The sequence below is a fragment of the Dipteris shenzhenensis genome, chromosome 8 (assembly GCF_047967505.1).
Source record: "Dipteris shenzhenensis isolate YYH24624 ecotype China chromosome 8, Dip_SZ_1.0, whole genome shotgun sequence".
Classification (NCBI taxonomy): Eukaryota; Viridiplantae; Streptophyta; class Polypodiopsida; order Gleicheniales; family Dipteridaceae; genus Dipteris; species Dipteris shenzhenensis.
Window position 1 is genome coordinate 24,368,324 of NC_141603.1, and position 22,782 is coordinate 24,391,105.

The 22,782-nt window shown below is 43.3% G+C and overlaps 1 protein-coding gene across 1 annotated transcript in view; it reads left to right on the plus strand.

Annotated features, from left to right (window-relative positions):
- Positions 1–22,782, plus strand: part of LOC147899315 (intraflagellar transport protein 172-like) — a 440,631-nt gene that overhangs the window by 189,813 nt on the left and 228,036 nt on the right. The window contains exons 18-20 of the mRNA XM_087377692.1: positions 971–1,066; positions 1,186–1,287; positions 6,105–6,175. Of these exons, the coding sequence (XP_087233818.1) occupies positions 971–1,066; positions 1,186–1,287; positions 6,105–6,175 (269 nt within the window). The remainder of the gene's footprint in view (positions 1–970; positions 1,067–1,185; positions 1,288–6,104; positions 6,176–22,782) is intronic.

Below are 22,782 nucleotides of genomic sequence, written 5' to 3' on the forward strand. Positions count from 1 at the left end.
TTGGGAATTTTGACACAATGAACCTTGGAATACAGTCTGTCTATGAATTTTCGTTTGTAACATGCAAGCAGTAACAGTTTCATAAAATATCTCCAGTATAATTCCTTCCAACACCTTTGTGTGTCTCTAGATAAGCTAGCTTTCTGTCAACTCTATAATAATGGTAGGTAACATTGGTAATGGCTTCGAATAAGGATTTAAGGTAGAAAATATGGTATTCTTTCACTATGCTAGCTATGCACTACATTCTATTAGATTGAATGCCCTTTTTTTTGTTTTGCACGATCTCTTCCTTCAACTTTCAGTTACAACTTCAGCATGACGTGCATCAGTTAAATATTGCAATCTAATTGAAATACCATACCCAACAAAACCACTTGCCCAAGCCATTGTCTAGGACATAGGTTTTGTGTCCACCTTACCATGCATATACCCTTATAATGTTAGAATGTTATCACTTTGTTAATAATGTTACAATAAACTCGGTTTCTCGAATGGCTGGTATAGAATGAACCGAGCATGACATGCTAAAACAGAGCTCTTTAACTAAAACAGAGCACTTTTATTATATCAGAACAAACAGTGCACTATTACTGAAATAGAGCATGACTGTTAGCATGACTAGCATGAAGTCACATATTGACTATTGTAACATCAGATTTGTATTTCCTGAATGCTTTTGGGTCTCTTATCGATGCAGATGGCTGAATCTCTTTGATCCTCTCTATAAATGAGTCAACATTCTGATCTAGTTATGGGGGGACAGATTTTAAGACCTTGATTCGACCAGCATGGCATTGCTTTGTATTTTTTGAATCTAATAAAGTGTAACCAGTGCCTCTTCCCATATCAGAATATATTTTAAATGCCTCGGAGTACTCATGTTGATGCTCGTTCATGAGCTCTCAAATTTTAAATCTGTTTGTTCTTCCGTACAATCTCAAGAACTTCATTTACATGGATTCCGCAGCTTGGCGAGAAGTCTCTACAGCGAAATAATATTTTATGTGCTGAGGAATGCTATGGTATTTTGGGAGATATTTGTCGATCACAATATCTTCACAAGGTTTGTACTTCACACTAACATGCATTCACTCTTTCTGTTATATAAGTCTGAAAGAAGTGTTAATTTGTACTGTGTAAGAGATGGGAAATGTTCTGAACTCCTAGATCATCCGTGGATAGGTGAACAAGTTGACTACATATCATGCAAGAAATGTAGAACATGAAGGTCAAGGGCACTATCTTGCACACGCTAAGTTGGCAATCCTTCTTCAAAAGTGGAAGGTTGAAATACTCTGAACATGCTTTAGAAGAGTTTTCGATACATAAGCATGATCTTACTAGTTCTTCAAAATAAATTTAAAATCCTCTCAATTGGTGTATTTTATAGAGAGTATCAAATTACATCAAGGCATACTGCAATTTTCTCATGCTAAAATTCAGAAAGAATAGCTGTCAAGGTGTATTCTATTCATCCTTTTAGTAAGTAGCAGCAGGGGTGACCAAGTTGGAGGCTTCTGGTTAAACATCTCTAAATGCACACAAATGCAGGAAACAAGATCTGATATGGCTAGCTAACTGCCAAATTTGATATCCCTCTGCAGAACACGATAGATGTTGTCATTTTAAAAAAATCCTGATGCAATAGTGTGTGTTGTGGATCTAAACGCATACAAAGGCAGGAAACAAGATCTAATATGGTTAGCTACTGCCAAATGTGATATCCTCTATAGCACAATGGATGTTGTCATAAAAATAAAATTCCTTAGCCATTCCCTCTATAAAGTCTGAAAGGAACTCCACCCACGAGGCCTCATGCCATCTAGAAATATGTTTGGCATGCACGAAAGATCTCAGGTAAGCCTCCACACCATCGCTCCTGTGCCCTCATAAATCGGCACCTCCACCATCTTCACACCATATCACCTGGAAACCAAACCAAACCGCACACTATCTACAAAATGTATCCACACTATGATCTTCCCACCAACTTGTATAGGGATCAATTTATCACCCATAACCTCCTCGGAAACTAAGTCAAACATCGTCAAAGACCTTTGCAAATAGTCATGTACAGTCCCTTAACAATGCTCTGATGATGATCATGAAATACTCGTTTCACTTCGTCTCTCTACATTCAACAATAGTTCGGCATGTGGTTCACAATCCTAGGCAATATTGATCTACACCGAAAGCCCGTTTTGAATTACCCAATGCTGGAAATCCCGTAGGTATAGAAATTCGTCTCTATTCTTTTTGCTGTCTATTCATGGAGGGATTGCAGTAAACCTGTGGAGGTCTAGGTTCGGGGAAGACTCTACCTGCCCTCGCTGATCAAGGGAAAAAGAAGAAACAGAAGCCGCCTAAAGGGGCCATCCTGTTTCCTGAGCTCCCAGCATTCCTCAAAGAGCAAATAAGAAATAAACCAAGGCTGAGGCTGAAAGTGCCATCTCGTCTCTGTTCTGGACTCTGAAAAAAAGGGGGATCCCTCCATTCCCTAAGGAATATAGTCCTCTTGGAAGAAGTTGCTCATGAGGTTCCTTGCATGCTCGTCCAAATAGCCATCACCATATGGATTGTATCTGTCCAAATATTGGCCAAGGTGTGAGAAGGGTGGACGTATAGTCAATCCAAGGCCTCGGTGCATCTGGCTCTGCTGATATGCCACGCTGAAATGCTCGCAAGTATCATAGAAAGCCAAAAGAAAGGCGTAATTTTTATATTCTTAAGGGACTTCTAGAGTTTCCTCCCAAAAACTCTCTACAAATTTGCAAACTCCCAATGAGAAGTTCTAGAGGGCCTCTAGCATCTACAACTAAGCTGAAAGCTCCTAGTATTACTGAGTGTGTATCAAAAGAAGGGAATTCTCTTCTCTCATTACCTTGCATCAATCCACTCTCGCTAATCCACTCCCACTTATACAACTAAGCTGAAATGTCCTAGCATTACTAACTATGTATCGAAAAAAGGGAATGCTCTTCTCTCCTTGCCCTGCATCAATCCACTCTCATGATTCAGGGTCCCACTGTAAGAGCTCTATGGGGATTCCTCCACAGAGCCAAATTCTCCACAATCCCAAAGAGAGAAGAAGCGGATCTGGGTCTAGGTACCATTGTGAATCTTGACAGGCTAAAAAGGAACTCCTAGCAAAATATCACGTGAAGATCTGGAGAGTCAGCCCCCTGTCTGAACATCGAAGACCAAGGTATCCTCATTAGCTTGTCGTCGTGCAATGACCTGAATTGGAATACCTATTCCTGTGAAAGCCCCATCCAAGTAGAGAAAGAAACATGCATGCATTAATTTGCTGAAATCTCCCTACACTTCCTCTGTGTAACTTCAGATCCTCTGGAAGTTTTATGAAAGCTTTTCAGGTTCCAACAATGGAGGCAAGGCATCTTTCCCACCTGGACCATTGCATATAATGAGAATTGCCAAGTGGTCTGCCATGCTCATCAAGTACGCTATCATTCCACATGATGGGCTGCCTATCAATATCTTCTAGTAGAGAGGTTGGTGGATTCTCCAAAGAGTAAAGTTGGCCCATGCCTTCAGGATAGTAGCCATGAGAGGAGAAGAGGGAGATTTGTGATGGGCTGAAGTAAAGATCCATATGGCACTATCCATCCAATTGCCACTCAAAGAGGGGGTACATGACCATATGCAACAAATAAAGAAATCTTTCCAAAGCATGCACATGCATCTCAGATAGGAATTGAATTGACTGAGACACGACATGCATTAGATAAGACAGGACATGCACATGCATCTCTTATTCATGGTATTACTCACTTAGATGGTGTAACTCATGAAGTTGATGGAATAACAGAACAAGTGCAGCCCTTAAGTATACTTAAGTTGAGGCAATAGAAGAAGAAGTAGGGCGATCTAAAGCGGTTCACATAGAGCCCCTAAAAAATAAACCCCGACATCAAATGCAAAAGGCAAGTACTTCACGAGCTACAGTTCCAAGTCCTATAATTCTAAAAAGAGGTCATTCATATACAAAGAAAGGGCAAAGAAGAGAAGAGGAAGAACACGAAGAGGATGCGGAGGGTCTTGAAATGGAGTCAGATTCAGAAGCAGAAACATTATCAATGAAGAACCTAGCACCTTTGCTCCTTCCTGCTTCTATATGACGTGGGGTTTAGTGGCTTGGCTATCACTTTCAAGGCCGGAGGTCTTGTATGAGAGGCATGACTCTTGTTGGTCTATCTTGGTTCGATGGCACTTAGTAGAGTACTGCTCTTTGGATGAGGTCTTGTGTCTCCCTTTAGACTGTACATGCATTTGTGGATACCTCATGGGAGATCTCAGCGGGTATTGCAGCATGGCATATCTGGAGATCTAGGTGCACAGAGCATTGGATGGAGCACCGGTCCATCCATCTCATATCAAAGTCTGCATATGGACTGATACCATACATACTTTGATGGCTAGTTGGGTGACTATGCATGGTTCTTCCCGGGCAGCCTCTGCCAGGAGGGCCATTTTTCTTAGGGGATGGATGGGCTGTCCCTTCTTCTCAGAGTCTATAGCAGGGTTGAGGTGGCATTTTCAGCCTCCTCCTTGCTTTCTTTCTAGTTTGTATTGAGGGTTTTCAGCTGATCCATTTTGGGTGGTTGTTTTGTTCATGCCATGCATGATGTATATCCGCTTGCTCTTGTAGGGTTTTTTAAATACTTAACAGAAGTCTATTTTTTGGGGGAAAAAACTCATGTGATACCTTGTGCAATGCCTTCCCGATAAAAGATGATAGAGAAACTTCATCCTCATCATCTTTATCACATCCATCGCTATCTTTGACACCTGTAGCAATATGTACAGACTTCCTCCTAGGTGACTTATGAGGTGTCTTCTTTGGTGAGACATATTTGGCACCTTCATCTTCATCTAGTCATATGAAGCAATGTTTTTTGGCTTTAGGATGGTATCTAGACCTTGACCCAAGTCACATTCCCTTGGGTTCATGTAGAGTTTGGCTCTATGGAGGTGTCCCTATAAAGTATTTGCAGTGGGACCCTGGGCAGTGGGAATGGATTGATGCAGGGCATCGAGAGAAAATCCTCCCCTTCTTTGATACATGATAGTAATTCCAGGGGATTTCAGCTCAGCCTTCGAGGCTGAAAGCCAGAAGGCTAGACTGCGCCAGATTTCTCCTTGAGAGAATTTTAAGGTTTCTACTTATTTGCAAAATCCTTTTGGGAGAGAGTCTAGAAATCCCTCCGGGATAGCAAAATCATTCTTTTCTTTTGGCTTTCTATTCATGGAGGGATTGCGGCGGTGAACCAGTGGGAGGTCCATGCTTGGGGCAGATTCGACATGCCTTTCTATTGAGGAGTCTATTTAGCATTGCTTATGGGACTGCAAACAGGCAAGGATCATTTGGTAGGGGCTGGGAGGGCCTTGATTCCTTTGATAAGCTCTTTTATAGTGAATGGTGAATTTACACATTTTGTTTTTTATACAAGTTGATGGCCTTTTCTTGGGACATTGAGCTGATGTAGTTGTTGAGCACGCACTTCGTACTAAACCACTGGGGGGGGAATATGTTATGCAAAAATTTTGTTTGTGTGAAAGGGATGCTTTTGCATGAGTAGCTAGGACCCCTCTTCGCTAAGGAGTCCAGAGGAAGAGGGAGAGTTTTGTGTACTTTGGGGTGTGATCAAAATCTGAAAAATCGGATGAGTTAGGGATGAATTGTGTAAAATTAAGTGTGGGTTGAAGCCAACCATGTTCATAGGGAGGGTAGAGTGGTTAGGTGGTCTAAGAGCCTGAGACATGATGTTAATAAAATCACCAAGAGATGTCTAGAAGAGAAGGGGACAAATGAAGGAGGTTGGGGGGTTTTTAGGGGAGAGGTGGATGACTAAAAAAGGAGGCGGTTTTGGTTTTGTTGGGGGCAATGGAATCTCTCTTCTTCCTTCACCCTTGCTCTCTATGGTTCATGAACAACTTCTTTTATAACCTTTTGCTACACTACTTTCATGATTTTGAGTGATTTTGTCTTTGCATTTATGTAGCACATTTTCATGCATTAGTTTATATGTGCATGCATTCATTGATAAAAGACTAATACAAATCTTGCATTGACCATTCAGGTTGCAGAAAGTTTGTTGGTGGAGCATGGCCATGTTGAAGATGCAATAAAGATGTATATAGAGAGTTATAGGTGCATTCTTACCTTTAACTCATCTAGAGAAAGTTGAAATATATGTATAAATTGTAGAGATATACACAATGATATGGTGGTGTATGATAAACCATGACTTAGTCTATTTTAGAGTTTTTGTCTACTCTAGTACTTGGACTATGTATACCAAGTACTTGTACTTCATTTGGTTGAACATTTCAGTTGGAGTTCACTTGTGTTCACTTGTTCTTCTCTTGTGTTCACAACCCTTCTCCATTCTTGTTCCTACATGTGGTATCAGAGCTAGTCATTCCAGCCCTGTCACTTCCTTCCCCGTTCTCCTGCGTGCTCCTGTTGCACTTCCGTTGTAGAGAAGAAGTTAGTTCTTGCTGGTCGACTTCTCTTTTGGCTGTCCTAAGCTCCCATGAGCTTCGCATGATTTCGATGTTTAGTTTTGTTGCGAGATTTTGCACCAGGAAGCTGGGCGACTTCGTTTTGCATCGCGCGCACAGTTTTTTCAGGCAATTTTGGATACCAGAAGTTTTGTAGCTGCGTCCGGCAACGCGGAGGAGTTTGAGAAGTTGTACTGGAGTTTTACCCCCCCATAGGAGCTGTTCGTGCTCTCAGAATTTCATTCTGAGAAACAGATCAGAAGATACAAGCAATCTCACTTACGTTTTGCTGACTTTTGACAGATTTCCATACGTTGCTCCTGCAAATAGCTCCGTACACTGCCTTTCCATCCGTACTGCCATCCATACACCTTGACACAGATGCGGGTGGAGGGGCAATGTCATTGCTGCTTTGCTGGTTTTCTAGAGACGATCCCTCATTGCCTCTAGAGTTGTCAGAGCGCAGCAAGGATTTTCTTTTTTTCCAAAAAGATTACTGCATTAAGTATGATTGAAAGATGCAAGAGCAAGCTCAAATGCGGGAGTACATCATGTCATGCATGAGATAAAAAACAGCTCCAAAGGAGCTAACAAAAATCCAAGGTGGAGGCTGAAAATGCCACCTCAACCCTGAAGAAGACTTAGAGAAGAACGGAGATCCTCTTCAACCATGGAAAAAAAATATCTCCTGGCTGTAGCTGATCTGGAGGATCTCTGCATGCTCGCCTAGATGGCCATCAGTGTGTGTATAGTATCAGTCCATATACTGGCCATAGACTGGAAAGGGTGAACCTGTGAGCCCTCCATTGCCTCCGTACATCTGGCCCTCCAAATATGCCAAGCTGCAATGCTAGCCAGAATCTCCCAAGGTGTGTCTACCTGGCATGAGCAACTCTAAAAGGGGTGAAGGGGACATCCAGGAGAGAGCATGACTCCACATAGTGTTGTAGTATAATGAAGGATGAGTTTGAATCATGTCCCTTAAAAAACACCTAAGGGCCAGTAAGAGATAACCATACCATTGATCCCCAAGTCATGAAGAAGGGTGCTCTATGAAATATGCAAAGAATCCTGGCAACACTGTTTCAGATCGTCCTCGCCTATCTGCACTCCCAAAGGCAATGTTGAACTGACTCAACTGCTATGTGGCATCGAGGACAAGTAGAGTCAGTCCCGCACCTGGATCTCCACAAGTTCACTGCAATCTCTCCATGAATAGAAGGCCAAAAAAGAGAGTGATCTTTCTATTTCTAAGGAATTTCTAGAGCCTCGTCCAAAACTTTTTATGCACCTCTGCGTAAATATGAAAACTATCCCCCTCCAATCTCTACTGCTAAGCTCAAATCTCTTCCCATTTTTGATTGTGTAACGAAAGAAGGAGATGCTCTTCTCTCCGTGCGCTCTATCGATCCATTTCCACTTCCCTGGGTCCCACTGCGAGAACCTAATGGGAGAACCACCATATAACCAGAGTCTCCAAGACCCAAGTGCCAGGAGAACAGGGTAAGGATCAAGATACCACTGTGAGTCCGTGCCCCACTCCATGTAATCTACAATCCTAACAGGCTGGAAGGCAATCTCCAAAAGAATATCATCTGAAGATCTGAGAAGTCTGCCTCCCGACTGAACATCAAAGACAAGGGACTCCTCATGTGCATCCCGCAAGGCAATAACCTGTAAGGGAACACCCGTCCCCGTGAAAGCTCCCAACCAAGTGGACTCTGTGATCCGCATGTCATCTGTATCTATCCACTCTGCTGGTATGGCTGCCTCTATCTGCTTCATCCCGACTACACTCCTCTGAGGTGACCAACTAATAAGAGTCTTTGATCCTCTGGAAGCTTTCTAAAAGCCTTCCAGGTACCTACAGTGGAAGGAGGTCCCCTCTCCCATCTAGACCACTGCATATAATGTGACACTCCTGGCGATCTGCCACGCTCATCCAATATAGATTCATTCCACATGACTGGCTGCCTGTCTATTTCTTCGTTGAGAGGAGGGTGTATTTCTCCGAAGAGTGTCTTTGAAGCTGCCCCAAGCTTTCAGAATGGAAGCCATGAGAGGGGAAGAGGGAGATCTACGATGGGCTGAAGTAAAAATCAATCTTGAGCTGTCCATCCAATCTCCCCCGTGAGAAGGTGTACAAGACTAAATACTATGTAAGAAAAAAACTTTTCAAGGCTCGTGTCCAAGCATCAATCCTCTCACTACAAGCTAGCAGAGCAAAGCCATACCCTGCAAGTTGGGATCAATAATATTGAGACCTCCTTTCCCTGTGGGGAGAATGAGGGTCTCCCAAGCCACCCTGGCTTCAACATCTGAGGTGCCATCCAAACCACTCCAAAGGAAGTTCCCGATAGGTCTCGTGCTGAGATATACAACCTATTTTGCACTGCAGCAGAGGCTCATATTAATTGGAACAAATTGAATGGCTTTTGGATTAGTGATGAGGACACTTCAGATTGGGGGATTGACATAGGATTCACTTGAATTCAGAGGGGTGTTTCCATTAGATACCCAGGATCCCAGGTTGGGGTGGGCATCTCTCTAGCACAACAGTTTGCTCTCGTGTTCTGAAACCATCAAAACACCTGAAAAATGGTATGAAGTGGACAGCGCAGTGCTAATGCATACTGACCCACCTCTATGCAGAGCCCAATCATCCACACAAAATCTATCGATCCGTGCATGGCATCTGCACCCTCATGTTTGACCAAGAAAACAGGAGTGCCTATGGCTGAGTGTGAAAAGCATCATCATACCAAGCATCTCTGCCACTGAACTAAAATAGGAAGGCATTCCATGTTGCTCTCTCCAACGAGTGAATCCCACCTTCTCTGCCCCCTTTTTAATTGAAGGCATCTCAACCATGTTGAAATCACCTCCAATAATCCGAGAATCTGAACCAGAGGACCGAGAGAGCAGTTCCTTCCATAGAAGGACACAGTCCCCTCTAATGTATGGGATATACAGGTTTAGCAAGCCAACCTTACATCCCCCAATCAATAAAATAATCCACTGAGCTCTAGAGGGAATAATAACCCTGTGTCCAACCACCGAGGGGAGCATAGTGGAAGAAATAGAAATGCAAGTACCTCTGCTAGTACCAAGAGTAGGCGACCGTAAAGTGTGTCCTGAAAGTAACTTGCCTAACTTAGCACAATCTCTAGCATCTAGTTTGTATTTTCGAAGAAAGAGTATGTCTATAGAAGCATGGATTACACTTGGATGAAGCTGGTTATGAATCAGCTGCCTGCGGCGGTGATGTGGGACACCACCTAGGCCCTAAACATTCCAGCTTACAATCCTCATCGACGAGAGGAGGTCGGATGAAAGACTTATCTGAACTGGTGGTGAATACAATCCTCTCATGCGAAAAACACCTCCTGTCAAGTGGAGGATCATCAATAGAGGAAAGAATCCCCACACCTACAGAGGGGAGACTCTGTCTATAGGAATCCCGATAACATCCTCCCCTCAAGTGGAGGGAACAAACTCCTCCTCCATGTCAAACTCTGTTGAGATATCGAGCTCCACTCATGATATGCCAGGGTGACCGTTGTGCATTTATGTTACCGACTTGTTAGCTGCAGATGCGGTTGGTACACCGCCCATGAATAATAGCTAGATGACAACTATCTTTATGTACTCTAGTTAGTGGCTCAGTTAATATGCCACCTAGGTTAGCTGAGTTTGGTTTGAGACCCACATATAGGGTTCATCTTTTCCTTTTGTACTAAGTGAGAGAGTTCTTTTGACTTACACAACTAAGAAGAGAAAAACGGTTTTCAGCCTCCACCTTTGTGTGTATTCCCCCATTGTGTATGTGAGAAGCTGCAAATGAGACTCCTTACCTCTCTCCCACTCTCTTCACATGGTATCAGAGCTCGGTTCGTGGTAAGGAGCTCAAGGAAGCAAACCAAGTTCGCAGTGTCTTGGTAAGAGGATCAGTGTTGCTTTCCTTTTTCGAGTTTGGAAGTAAATCTCTACAGGTAGAACAGCCGGAAAGTGCAAGAGTGCACTGTCTCAGATTGAGACGCCCTTCGCGGTGCGGCGAGAGGGTATTATATGCTACGGGCAAGGGTGAAGCCCTTGGTAACACTAGTTTTTGGATTCGAGGCCATTTCGGGGCCCATTTTGGTGGCAAAAGTTTTCCGCAGGCACTCAAAAAGGTGCCCTGTTTTGGCTGTGCGACCATTGTTCTGCAGGTCGGTGAAAAGTTGCTGCAGAAATTGCATCGTATGCCTATGCGCAGAGATATTGGGAGTGACATAATCATTCTTATTGCCTGTTGATGCAAAATCGTCACTAGGAAGTGACTGTGTAGTCAAATAGCACTTTCGTCAGTTTTGCAGATCCGTCCTTGTGAGACAGAAGAAGTGTTTTTTGCAGTGACATAATATTTTTGCAGTGTTTTGTAATGGCGTCTAATGCTCTTTCACAGGTGGTCACTGAAAAGCTTGACAAGAATAACTTCCAAGCATGGAAGTTTAGAATGATGAATTTCCTCAAGGGAAAAGGCTATTGGGAGTTCATTACTGGAGCTGAACAAGAACCAATTATTCCTAATGTTCCCAATCAACAGGAGTTGCAGGCATTTAAAGGATGGCATGAGAGAGCCAGAAAAGTTATGTACTGGCTACCTATCAGTATTTCAGATTCTATGATTGTGCATATTCAGGATGCAAGCACGCCGAAGGAGGCATGGGATACTTTGACAAAAATGTACAGCACAAATACGCAAGCTAGGAAAATGCAGCTCAAGCAGGAGTTGCATAATGTGCAGAGAGAAAATATGAGCATCAATGACTACCACATGAAGGTGAAGAAGATTGCAGATGCACTTGCTTCCATTGGGTCGCCAATGGAAGATGATGATTTAGTTTCTGTGACCTTGAATGGTCTAGGAAAGGATTATGCACAATTCCGGACATCCATTGCCGTCCGTGAAAAATTTTCTGATTTTGAGGAGTTGATTGCTCTTCTAATTTCTGAAGAGCGGAGAAATGGTGGTGCATCTTCTTCAGGAGGAACTTCAAAAGAAACTGTCTTCTACTCAAATGCTAGAAGAGGTAAAGGCAAAGGTTAGAGCAGGCCGATCTGGAGGCCGTGGCAGAAATCAGAATATGCAGCAAATTCAAGAAAACTAGTCCTATGGAGGAGGACGTGGTAACCTTAGAGGCAGGGGGAGCCAAAGAGGTCGTGGTGGATGGCAGAGAGGCCAAAATGCAAATAGCAATGTTGAATGCTACTACTGTGGTAAAATGGGTCATATGGCTAAAGATTGCTATAAAAAGCAGAATGACATTATGAATGGAAAATTGCAGTAGGCAATTATGCATCCTCTAGTAGACACGGTGATGACAGAAATGAGCATTTGTTTATGGTGCAGCACATGACCAATTTTGTGACAAGTGCAGAAGAAAGCAATGATGTGTGGTATGTTGACTCAGGTGCGTCAAACCACATGACAGGTCATGCAGAATGAATGCAGGATGCAAGGAAAATGAAAAAACCAGGATTTGTGGAGACTGGTGATGATACTGCACATCCTATTGTGCAGATTGGTAAAATTCCTTTGTCTGTGCAGATGGGAAAAAGAAATACCTGTCTGATGTATTTCATGTCCCGAACATCACCAAGATGTTCTTGGTGATGTTCGGGACATGAAATACCTGTCTGATGTATTTCATGTCCCGAACATCACCAAGAACCTAGTTTCTGTTGGTCAAATGATTGAACAGGGCTTGCAGGTCAGATTTAATCCTCATGGATGCTTTGTTGAGGATATGAAAAATAAAGGTCGCTTGATAGCAAAAGGGAAGAAGAAGGGCAAGATGTTTACGTGGGATGCGGACATGCCTGAATTGAGTGCAGTAATATTTGCACATGGGACCGGTTTAGTTGCAGATATTGATATCTGGCATAAACGCATTGGTCATGTTAATGTACAGCGACTTAAATTAATGCAGGCCCAAAATATTGTTGCAGGATTGCCTAAGTACAAGATTGCAGAAATGCATAAGGTATGCGAAGCCTGTCAATTTGGAAAACAGGCAAGGAAACCATTTCCTAGACATGTTCAAGAGAGTAAGAGGCCATTGGAATTAATCCACTCTAATGTGTGGACTACTAAAGCTGCATCTATTGGAGGCTGTCATTATTTTGTCATTTTTATTGATGACTACAGCAGAAAAGTTTTGGTGTATTTTATGAAAAAGAAAAGTGAAGTGCTTGGGTATTTCAAAGCTTTTAAAGCTATGGTTGAAAAAGAAACAGGCCTGCAAATAAAATGCCTAAGGTCAGATGGAGGGGGAGAGTACCTCTCAAATGAGTTTGCAAGGTTCCTACAGGAGCATGGCATAAAGCAGTAATATTCATGCAGTCACTCCATAGCAAAATGGACTTGCAGAAAGGAAAAACATGCATATTGGAGAGGTATCTCGTGCCATGCTTAACGAAAAAGACCTGCCACATTTTTATTGGGCTGAAGCAGTTGCTATAGCAGTATACATAATGAATAGGACTCCCACTGCAGCAATACATGGCATGACGCCAGAGGAGAGATATACTGGTAGGAAACCATATATTTCTCATTTGAAAGTTTTTTGTTACATTGCCTATGTTCAGGTGCCAGATGAGTTGAGATCTAAGTTGGATCCAAAAGCTGAGAAGTGCATCTTTATTGGATATTCTCTGCAACAGAAAGGGTATAGATGCTATAATCCTTCTACTCGTAAGTTTACAGTGAGCAAAGATGTTGTTTTTGATGAGATGAGCAGCTGGTATAAACCAGTAAATGTGATCGATGATGTAGATGCACAAAATGGTAATGCTGCACATAATTCACAGCAGCAATCACAAAATATTAGTGGACCTGTAGTGTCCTCTAGCAGTGGTTCACATACTTCGCCATGGACAGGCAGATTGAGATCAGGAGAATCTCCTCAAAGCAATGCAGATAGTGGTATGCAAGTATCATGAAAAGGAAAAGAGAAAGTAGATAGCCCATGGTTGATGTGAATGCAAGTCATTCTTATGTGGATGGTGAATCCAGTGGCTCAGAACAGAGCCTTGATGATGAGTTGGGTATTCCTTCTGTTGTTACACCTTGAGTAAGGAAGACAAGGGATGTTTTGAGAGTACCTGGTAGTGAGCCTATTTTGCGCAGGTCTACCAGAGTTATCCTGTGGATAGGCTGAAATATGATGGATTTACAGCCATTCACTATGCCTATATGGTCAAAGTGATACAAGAACCAGAACCCACTTCTTTTGAGCAAGCCATGGGAAAAGAAAAATGGGAGAAAGCCATGGATGAAGAAATGGATGCCTTGGAAGCAAATGCTACATGGGAATTGGTGCCTTTGCCTAAAGACAAGAATGCAATTGGCTGCAAGTGGGTTTATAAGGTGAAGCACAATGCAGATGGTTCTGTGAGCAGATACAAGGCAAGATTAGTTGTCAAAGGGTATGCACAGACATATGGCATTGATTATGAAGAAACATTCAATCCGGTTGCAAGGATGGCAATTGTAAGAGCAGTCATTGCTATGGCTACATCAAAGGGATGGTCTTTACATCAGATGGATGTAAAGAATGCCTTCTTGCATGATGATTTGCAAGAGGAGGTCTATATGGAGCAGCCACCAGGTTAGGTGCATGCTGTTCATCCTGAGTTTGTTTGCAAGTTGAAGAAAGCCTTGTATGGCTTGAAGCAAGCACCCAGAGCATGGTCTGACAAGATAGGACACTATCTTGTCACTATTGGTTTTCTGATTTTCACGACAGATTTCTCACTTTATGTGAGAAAAACAGAGAAAGGTATTATGCTGCTTGTTATTTATGTTGATGATTTGATCATCACAGGTGATAGTGATGAAGATATCCTTCATATGAAAATGCTATTGAAGCAGAAGTTTGAGATGAAGGATTTAGGAGAGCTGCGTTACTTCTTGGGCATTGAAGTGATAAGATCCACAAGTGGGATATGGCTTTTGTAGAGGCAGTATGGATTGGACATGCTGTCCAAATATGGGATGATAGGCTGTAAGCCTATTTCAGTTTCCTTGGAGCAGAATGTGAAGCTGAGTTCAGATGCAGGTTAGCTTCTGGAGGACCCTACTATGTACAGATGCATAGTAGGAAGTTTGATTTATATGACTATTACTAGGCCAGATTTGAGCTATGCTGTTGGGTTGGTAAGTCAGTTTATAGAGGCTCCAAGGAAATCGCATTCGGATGCGGCTAGATGCATACTGAGGTATGTGAAGTCCACATTGCAGTATGGACTATTTTATGAGACTGGGGTTCAGATACAGTTGTATGGATACACTGATGCTGATTGGGCTGGTAGTAGTTTTGATAGACGATCTACCAGTGGATATGTGTTTTCTTTTGGAAGTGCTGCAGTCACTTGGAGTAGCAAGAAACAGCCTACAGTTGCCTTGTCAAGCACAGAGGATGAATACGGGGGTGTAGCAATGGCTGCATGTGAGGCAGCTTGGTTGCATAAGCTGCTTTATGATATGCATCAGGGCTAGTTGTCATTTATTGTGACAACATGAGCAGTATACACTTGGCAAATAACCCAGTCTATCATGCTAGAACAAAGCACATTGAGGTGCATTACCACTATGTGCGGGAGAAGGTTCTAGTAGGTTTTATTGATCTAGTTTATGTCAGCATAGAGGAATAGGTAGCTGACATATTCACGAAGGCATTGGGCGTAGAGAAGCTGCGCAAGTTCAAAGACCTGCTTGGTGTGCAGGAATTGGGATTGAGCTTGAGGGGGAGTGTTGAGATATCGAGCTCCACTCGTGATATGCCAGGGTGACCGTTGTGCATTTATGTCACCGACTTGTTAGCTGCAGATGCGGTTGGTACACCGCCTATGAATAATAGCTGGATGACAGCCATCTTTATGTACTCTAGTTAGTGGCTCAGTTAGTATGCCACCTAGGTTAGCTGAGTTTGGTTTGAGACCCACATATAGGGTTCATCTATTCCTTTTGTACTAAGTGAGAGAGTTCTTTTGGCTTACACAACTAAGAAGAGAAAAACGGTTTTCAGCCTCCACCTTTGTGTGTATTCCCCCATTGTGTATGTGAGAAAGCTGCAAGTGGGACTCCTTACCTCTCTCCCACTCTCTTCACAAACTCTACCATCTCTGCCAGAGCTGCAAAAGAGTTTCTGTGAGCCAACAAGTCTGGAGCTAGAGTGGGCATGCCAGGAAGGTAGGGGATCTCTGTGACCAAACCAAACATGGCTCTAATAGAGGCAAGGAGGGTTGGTATACTTGTGGGAGGCCAGGGAATCTAATGAAAAGAGAAGTGACCATATCCATCAATGGTCACTTCTCTTTTGATGGATATGGCATACATACAATTCTTTCTGCCACTCTTACATTGGACAGATCAAGAAATTGCAGCCTATATGTCAAAAGCCATGGACATGCTATGGAAGAATAAGGCCTCCAAGAAGGCATTCTGTTTGTTGAAAATGGACTTTATCTATTCTCCTTGGAAATGTGGCAGTTTGAATGTGCTTAATATTCACTATCGTGCACTCTCACGAAAGGTATCAATGCTGCTCACCTTCTTTAAGCAAACACAACCATGGACAAGAATGCTTTCTTATATGTGTCAGACTATGCAGACACTTTTTTATGGTAAATGGGAAGTGGATGTCTGGGAGCTTTTACTTGGAAAATTTATGGGGAAAATCCCAAACTGCCCCTTTGCCTCGGCACTCATTCATGATTAGAAAGAGGTCCTCTCTAATATCAAATGGGATCCTGCAAACCCCCATAACAACTCTTTGCGGAGTGAGAGCATATATTGGAGTGCAGTTTTTGATCCTCCCCTTCCTGTCAGGAGCCTATCAAATCATATAATTTGAGCAAAATGGGTGTCAGATGCATTGCAGATGTGATAGATGATCAGGGGCAGCTTCTTAGTTTTCCTCAGATCATGGCCAAATACCATCTTGGAATGCACCATAGGCCTATCTGGAAGAAAATTAAAGATCTTTTGCAGCCTTTGTTGCCTATTCCCCAGTTCTCACATGATAACAAGTTAGCTGAGTGGACGTTATGTCCCAAAGGGCTGAATATGCGCCCTGTGCCTATCAGCAAACTCACCTCTATGACAACATATAGACTTCTGCAGCCATGCCGTGGATATACACTCATGCAAATTATTTGTGGCATATGCAAAGACCCCTCTCTTGGTGGTCAAGGAACTTGAGTATTTTATGGAAGGCCAAGCTGCCTCTCAAACAAAGACTATTTCTTTGGCGTTGCATTACTGGAACATTGCCAGTTGGAACTACTTTGGTTAAGAGGAAGATAGCAACTGCCACCGCTACCTGTTTATGATGCCAGGCACATGCAGAGACAGTACCACACTTATTATGGTTTTGTCAATGCTCCAGGCTTTTGACTGCAAAGATTTCAAGGTTCTTACGTCTTAGATTTCCGAATACCAGATTTGGAAATTTTTTTTGGTCCTACTCCATTGACACCTTATTCTCTACTCCTTCACTGGATTAGATTTTGGGCTCTATGGACCTTCTGGACTGAACATAATATGGCATACTTGCACAAACACTTCCATCAGCCCTATGAATTCTTTAGAGCTTCCTTAAGGCAATCTGTGTATGATGCCTGTAAGGAAGGAGATCTAGACAGGTCCTGCATGGGGATAGTTTATTTGTGTTTTTTAATTTGGGCTCTCCCCTTTTAGGAGAGTCTCTTTGTACAATATTAATCTTCTAATACAAGTCCATGGAATTACCAAAAAAAAAGAAAAGAGAAGTGACCCAACTATCCTCCTCCATAGAATCAAAACCCAAAGAAAAGGGCATCAAGAATATCCTCCAAGAGCTACGTGCCAAGGGACTAGCCTTGAGCACTGTAGAAGATCCAGATAGTTGAAGACCACCTGCTGGAAGAAACCTTGTCCTAGCAAGCGAACATCTGTCAAGTGATGAGAATTCCAAGTGACGTTGAGAGCATCCAGTCCCTTACTTGTAATCTGGAAGGATGGGACCCATGTATACGTTCAAAAAAATAAGTGGAACACTCAACCTCAGTGTCTTTCTTGAGCCGCTACAGCTCGTATTTTGGAAAAATAACAGCTTTTGTGGCCGGTGGAAGTAGACGTTGATTGACTGAATGGGGATCCATTTGTCGATTAGGGAGGTGAGGCTGACTTGAACACAATGAGCTCCATTCGACCCTTTTTTGGAGTTGGGGAGAGCCTGTGAAGGGTAGGGAGAAGGACGAAGAAGCTAGGAGGGGCAATGAGAGGAGAGGGGGAAAGGGAAGGGGCAAACAGAGGGTGTAGAGAGAAAGAAAGAGGAGGGGAGAGGGGGGGCTGAGAGGGAAAGGGGCTGGGAGGAGGGGAGGGGAGGGGCTGGGTAGGCAGAAAAAGAAGGGGGGGCAGGGGAGAGAGAGGGTGCTAGGAAGGGAGGGCGGAGAAAGAAAGAAAGAAAGAAAGAAAGAAAGTCTATTAACGTCCACTGGAGACCAAAAGGTCTATGGGACAGCAAGAAACCCTCTAGTACATCTGCTTTAGGGAGGGCACATGGCAGTTCCCAAGGAGTGCAAAAAGCAACCCATATTATTTTTAGAGTACCTACATGATATTCTGGAAAAGTAAACAGCCATACATTAGTTTAAGACTGAGAGTCTTTTGGTTTTGATTTAAACTCTCTGATTAGTTCTATGCCTTCACGGTAAATTGCCCATTTTCCATCTTTTTTGGCAGCCCTGACTTTAGCTAATTCAGTTGCTTTAATCTTGAGTTGAGCTTGTGTAAGCTCCTCTGCTATCCATACTTTGGTGCCCTTCAGCTTGTAAGATTGTCGAAGAAGCTTGATCCGCATGTCTTTTGACTTCAGTGTAAGGATTGCATGACCTCTATAGTGCAAAATAGAAGCTGGCCTGGAGTCGCCATCATCCTGCTCATCATCATTCACCCATTCAATGTTGGGCAAGCTTGCTTTGATCTTTGTCAATATTTCACTATATGTGTCCTCCTCTTTGTACCAATCTTCTGGGAGTCCCTATTCTAATCTTCAGCGCATTATCACATCTAGCTTCGTGTTCCTTAATCTCTGCTTGAATATCAGACTTACTTGCTTTGTTGTCCACTTCCACAATCAATTCCTTTTTAGCAGTTTGTACTTTAGTGTGAACAAGATCTTTGACTGTAGAGACTAGCTGGGGGGTAGGGGGGGAATCCTTACAAGATTTTACAGCCTCATCAATTACTGGTTGCTTACCAGGCCCTTCCAGAATGTGAAGTCGGGCCTTTACTTCTGCCAGCTCCAATCATAGCTCTCTCACTGCGTGCTGTAGATAAAAAGTATGATCTTGTTGCCTGAGGATGGGTCGTTTTGAGCCTTCTTGTTGGTATTTCCGTGCATATGGAGAGGGTGTCATGGATGTAATTGTGGAGTACCGAGTCCTGATGGATGTTGAAGGAGTTGAGGGGGACTTGGAGGAGAGGGTAGGCCAATCCATAATTGGCTGTATGTGGAACCCCCTAGCTTAACCTAACCACCGGGTTGGGTTGGGGGTTTAGTCCAACTCAGGGTTAGGGAGGTCTAGGACTAGGTACGGACGGGAGGTATGGAGAGGTGTTGACGGGGGAGGTACGGATGTACGACTCCGAGCTGTGGTATGGACGACGACAGACAAAGGTACAGGTCGTACGGTACAGGGAGAGGAGGCTATACGAGGAGAGGCTGTACGGAGAGGAGAGGCTGGCGTCTGTACGGAGAGGTTGTATGAATGGAGAGCTACGGGAGAGACTGTATGGACAAAGAGGCTACGGGAAGGCCGTACGGACGGAGAGGCTACGAGAGCTGTACGGACGGAGAGGCTACGGGAGCTGGATGGAGAGGCTACGGAGAGGGAATGCAAACCTCATCTGGATATGATGAATCATTAAATCTTCACAGCACGACTATTGTTCTCCCAGCTTCTCAAGGACTAGGCGACTGCAACTTAAAGTAAGTCTGCCTTCGAAGGTACCGAGGCTCCCGCTATGTCTTCCCAATGCCCTAACCTCAGTTGTTCCCAAAATGCCAGTTCATCGCATTGTTCATTATTCTGGGTCTTAGAGCAAGCCTCCCTTAGGGCCACTAGATCTCTTCTTTGTGTGAGGTAGGAACATCCTGAAGTGGTCATAGTACTAGAATTTGGGCTTGCACGATTCACTAGGGACTCCACAGGATGGGAAGCTTTGCATTCAAATGCTCAGGTCTCAATGGCGTTTTTTATTGCGTCATTTCATTAAGTTGGGCTTCTACTTACTCATTTTCAGCAAATGTACCTTTGTACTTCGGTTTGCAACCTATCGTTTTGTTCTTCGATTTCAGATTAGCAAACTGTTTTCCTGCAAGCTCACAAATATTCCCTGCCTCTCTATCATTTCACTTTAATTTGTGATCCCACCATTGGCACTTCTCTCCTTTCCAAGCTTTCCTTCAATCTCTGCATGTGCCATGAACCCTTCCAAGTTCCAACAACACTACAGCAGCTTCTTTCATCCAAGCAATGGTGGTATGCCAAACCTTGAAGTTGTAACTCTCATTCATGGATCTACAAGGCCTTCATTGGCTCTGCTGATACCAAAATGTAGGTCCAAAGGGAGGAGAGATACACAATTCAGATGAAACTGTAGCTTCTTCATTCAGGATGCCCAATCTCCAACAACACACACTCAACAACTCTCTAAACATATACAAGAAGGTATCAAGGCCTTTCACAACTATACTTACAAGAAACCACGTCATCAAGCCTCTATGCATTTACATCCACATATGCACACTCTCTTTTTTTTTTTTTGGTGAAAGCAGATTACTATATTAACATAAAATTAATGTACATGACATTAGACTCCAAAGGAGAGCCCAATGGAAGAACTCAAAAACAGTGAGAGAACACTTCAAGGCTAGTAGCATCCAAGTCCCTTGCAGCAAAACTATCATATAAGGATTGCTTGAGGGATATTCTGAAGAAAATATATGCCTGAGGAAACTGTTGACCCATCCTGGAATGCAGTCTCTGTGTCCAAATGGTCCATAGTACCCAAAAGCGAGTCCAGTGAAAGAAGAGGAGGAATGGGGACATCTGAGATGAGAGGCATCCAAACATCCAGAAGAGTTTCCCAAATCTGATAGAGGAAAACCGAAGCCGCAGCAAATGGGAAACATGAGTGATCAATATGCGAGAGTGTGGGCAAGACCATAATAGGTGAGGAACTGTCTCGTGGTGATGAGAGCAACGGGGGCAGGAAGGGGAAGCAATGCGGCGTGCTGCCAATTTCACCCCAATGGAAAAAGCTCCCACTATACATCTCCAAAAGAAAAGCCTTTGTTTTAATGGCAATTTGGCTTTCCAGATTTTCATGAGTCGTGATTGCCACCAAGATAGAGGCCTATCCAAGTTCCAAAGAGTGTTGGCATGCTTGTCAATCCATGGCGGTGGAAGAAGAAATCTGTAAACCTTCGAGGAGGTCAGATTATGCATTGAAAGCGTATGGGTAGCAGGAGGTAAGGAAGTCAAATTCCAGTCCAATAATCTATCCTGTACAAACAGTGGAGGAACCGGAATAAATGGCTACAACATAGTTGAAAGTATTTTCCAAATGGACCTATGATGCAGACCCAAGGAGAATGTCCTGCAAGCTTGTGGAAATGAAAGCATACATCCTTGTTGATCCACAACATCGCCAACAAATCTTATGCCCAATTTTATGAGATTGTATGCTTTAATAGGTGCCTGTAAAGTGAGAGGCGATTCAAACACCTTGCTCCAATGGATGCTTTCCAAGCAAAAAGAATTACCGTGATGAGAGGAAACACCTGTCCATTTAGCATATGAGAGAATTCTCTTCCAATCATGAATAAAAGCAGTCAAAACAGGGAAACCAGGAATTTTCCCCTGAAATGTGGTCATGACTGCTTCCCAGTGATCTGTAATCCAATGCCCATATGCATGGGACGTCATGTTTCCACACATGGCTGCTAACATAATAGCCCATGGCTGTTTTTGCTGAAAAAAATCAGCAATCATAGTGCTCTTTCTTGCCAACATATGAACCTGGAGATTGAGAATATTCAGCCCCCCATGAGTCTTGGGTGAACAAATAGACTGCATTGGTAGTAGCCGCAAAGCCTTTTTATGAGATTTGCTTTTCCAAAATATCTCCATAGCCTGTGACATATAGGAAGCCAACTGCTTAAAAGACCAGGGAAGAAGAGGCAAATAGAATTGCACATATGCCATAATGATGGACTGTACTATCCGAAGTCGAACATGTAGAGGCTAAGTGGACAGATGCCAGTATTCCAGCTTCTTGTTGATATTTTGAAGCACCCATTTGAGCTGGTGTTGTGGGGTAATATTCCAGCCAATGGGGTAGCCTAGCTTCCTCACAACAGTATGGGAAGAGATAATGTGGCCTGGCCAGAGAAGTGCATGCCAATCAGCTTCTTTCAAAGCTAGAAGTTTTGATTTCTGAAAATTGATATGCAGTCCAGCAGCTATACCAAAGTCATTCAGTGCATGCATCAAATGAGAAAGGTCACTTTGAGAATTCCTGGGCATAAAGTATGAATCATCAGCATATGCCTGTGCAAGAAATGACTGTGCCCCTGGAATTTGCAAACCATGAAGCTGTCTTGTGTCTACAAGATAGTCCATATGCAACAGTAACGGATGGGTAGCAATGGCATACAGTAAGGAACTAAGAGGGCAACCCTGTCTCACTCAGCGGGTCATAGTCCAGGTTCTTGACAATCCACCACCAAGCAGGCACTGCGCCGTGGCATGAGAATAGAGCCAGTAGATGATATGGACGAGCCGAGGGCCAAATCCCAATTTATGCATAGTCTGAGAAATAAAATCCCAATGGACAGTATCAAATGCTTTCGCAATGTCTACTTGCAGAATGAGAACATCTTGTTTAGAATATTTGGCATACTCAATCGCAAGCAAAGCATTGGAGATATTGTCAGTGATCTGCCTTCTGGGGACAAACCCATACTGCCTAGGATGAAGTCCTGCTTGCAAAAGGAAGCGAACCCTGAGGACAATCATTTTAGCGATGAGTTTGTCAATAACAGGCATGAGAGATATAGGCCGCCAATCAGCCATCGTCTCACACAACCTTTTTTTGGGAATCAATTTGACTAGGCCATGTTTCCATGATGGAGGAAGAGATTGTTCTGCCCAAGCATG